The sequence below is a fragment of the Corvus brachyrhynchos genome, unplaced genomic scaffold (genome assembly GCF_000691975.1).
Source record: "Corvus brachyrhynchos isolate BGI_N302 unplaced genomic scaffold, ASM69197v1 scaffold875, whole genome shotgun sequence".
NCBI classification, from domain to species: domain Eukaryota; kingdom Metazoa; phylum Chordata; class Aves; order Passeriformes; family Corvidae; genus Corvus; species Corvus brachyrhynchos.
This window is the reverse complement of record NW_008238107.1, coordinates 177,547-177,968: the sequence shown is the minus strand read 5'-3', so window position 1 is coordinate 177,968 and position 422 is coordinate 177,547. Positions and strand designations below refer to the sequence as shown.

General features: G+C 59.2%; 1 protein-coding gene across 1 annotated transcript in view; it reads right to left on the bottom strand.

The window, feature by feature from the left end:
- LOC103614963 (mucin-19) overlaps positions 1-422 on the bottom strand; it is a 32,129-nt gene that overhangs the window by 20,986 nt on the left and 10,721 nt on the right. The window contains 2 exon segments of the mRNA XM_017733385.1: positions 1-145; positions 147-409. Coding sequence (XP_017588874.1) covers positions 1-145; positions 147-409 — 408 coding nt within the window.

Here is a 422-nt window from a genome sequence, read left to right as displayed (position 1 = left end):
CCAGAGATGGACCCTCTCCTCCCAGAGCCACCTCCATATCCAGAGCTCCCTCCATAGCCGGAACCTCCTTCTCCTCCACTGATGGACCCACCACTGCCATAACTGGATCCTCCATGACCTGAGCCTCCCCCTCCTTCTCCTCCACCTCCAGAGATGGAACCTCTCCTACCAGAGCTGCTCCAACCTCCAGAGCTCATCCCACCACTGTGGGGGCTGCACCTGCCGCTCCCAGAGCTCGATCCATAACCACCGGAGCTCTGGCCACCTCCAGACATGGAGCCACCACTGCCTGAACTTCCTCCTCCATATCCTGAACCTTTCCCTCCTCCATAACTTGACCCACCACTACCAGAGCTCATCCCTCCACCTCCAGAGATGCTGCTGCCCTTGGACATGGAACCTCCACTGCCAGAGCTGGATCA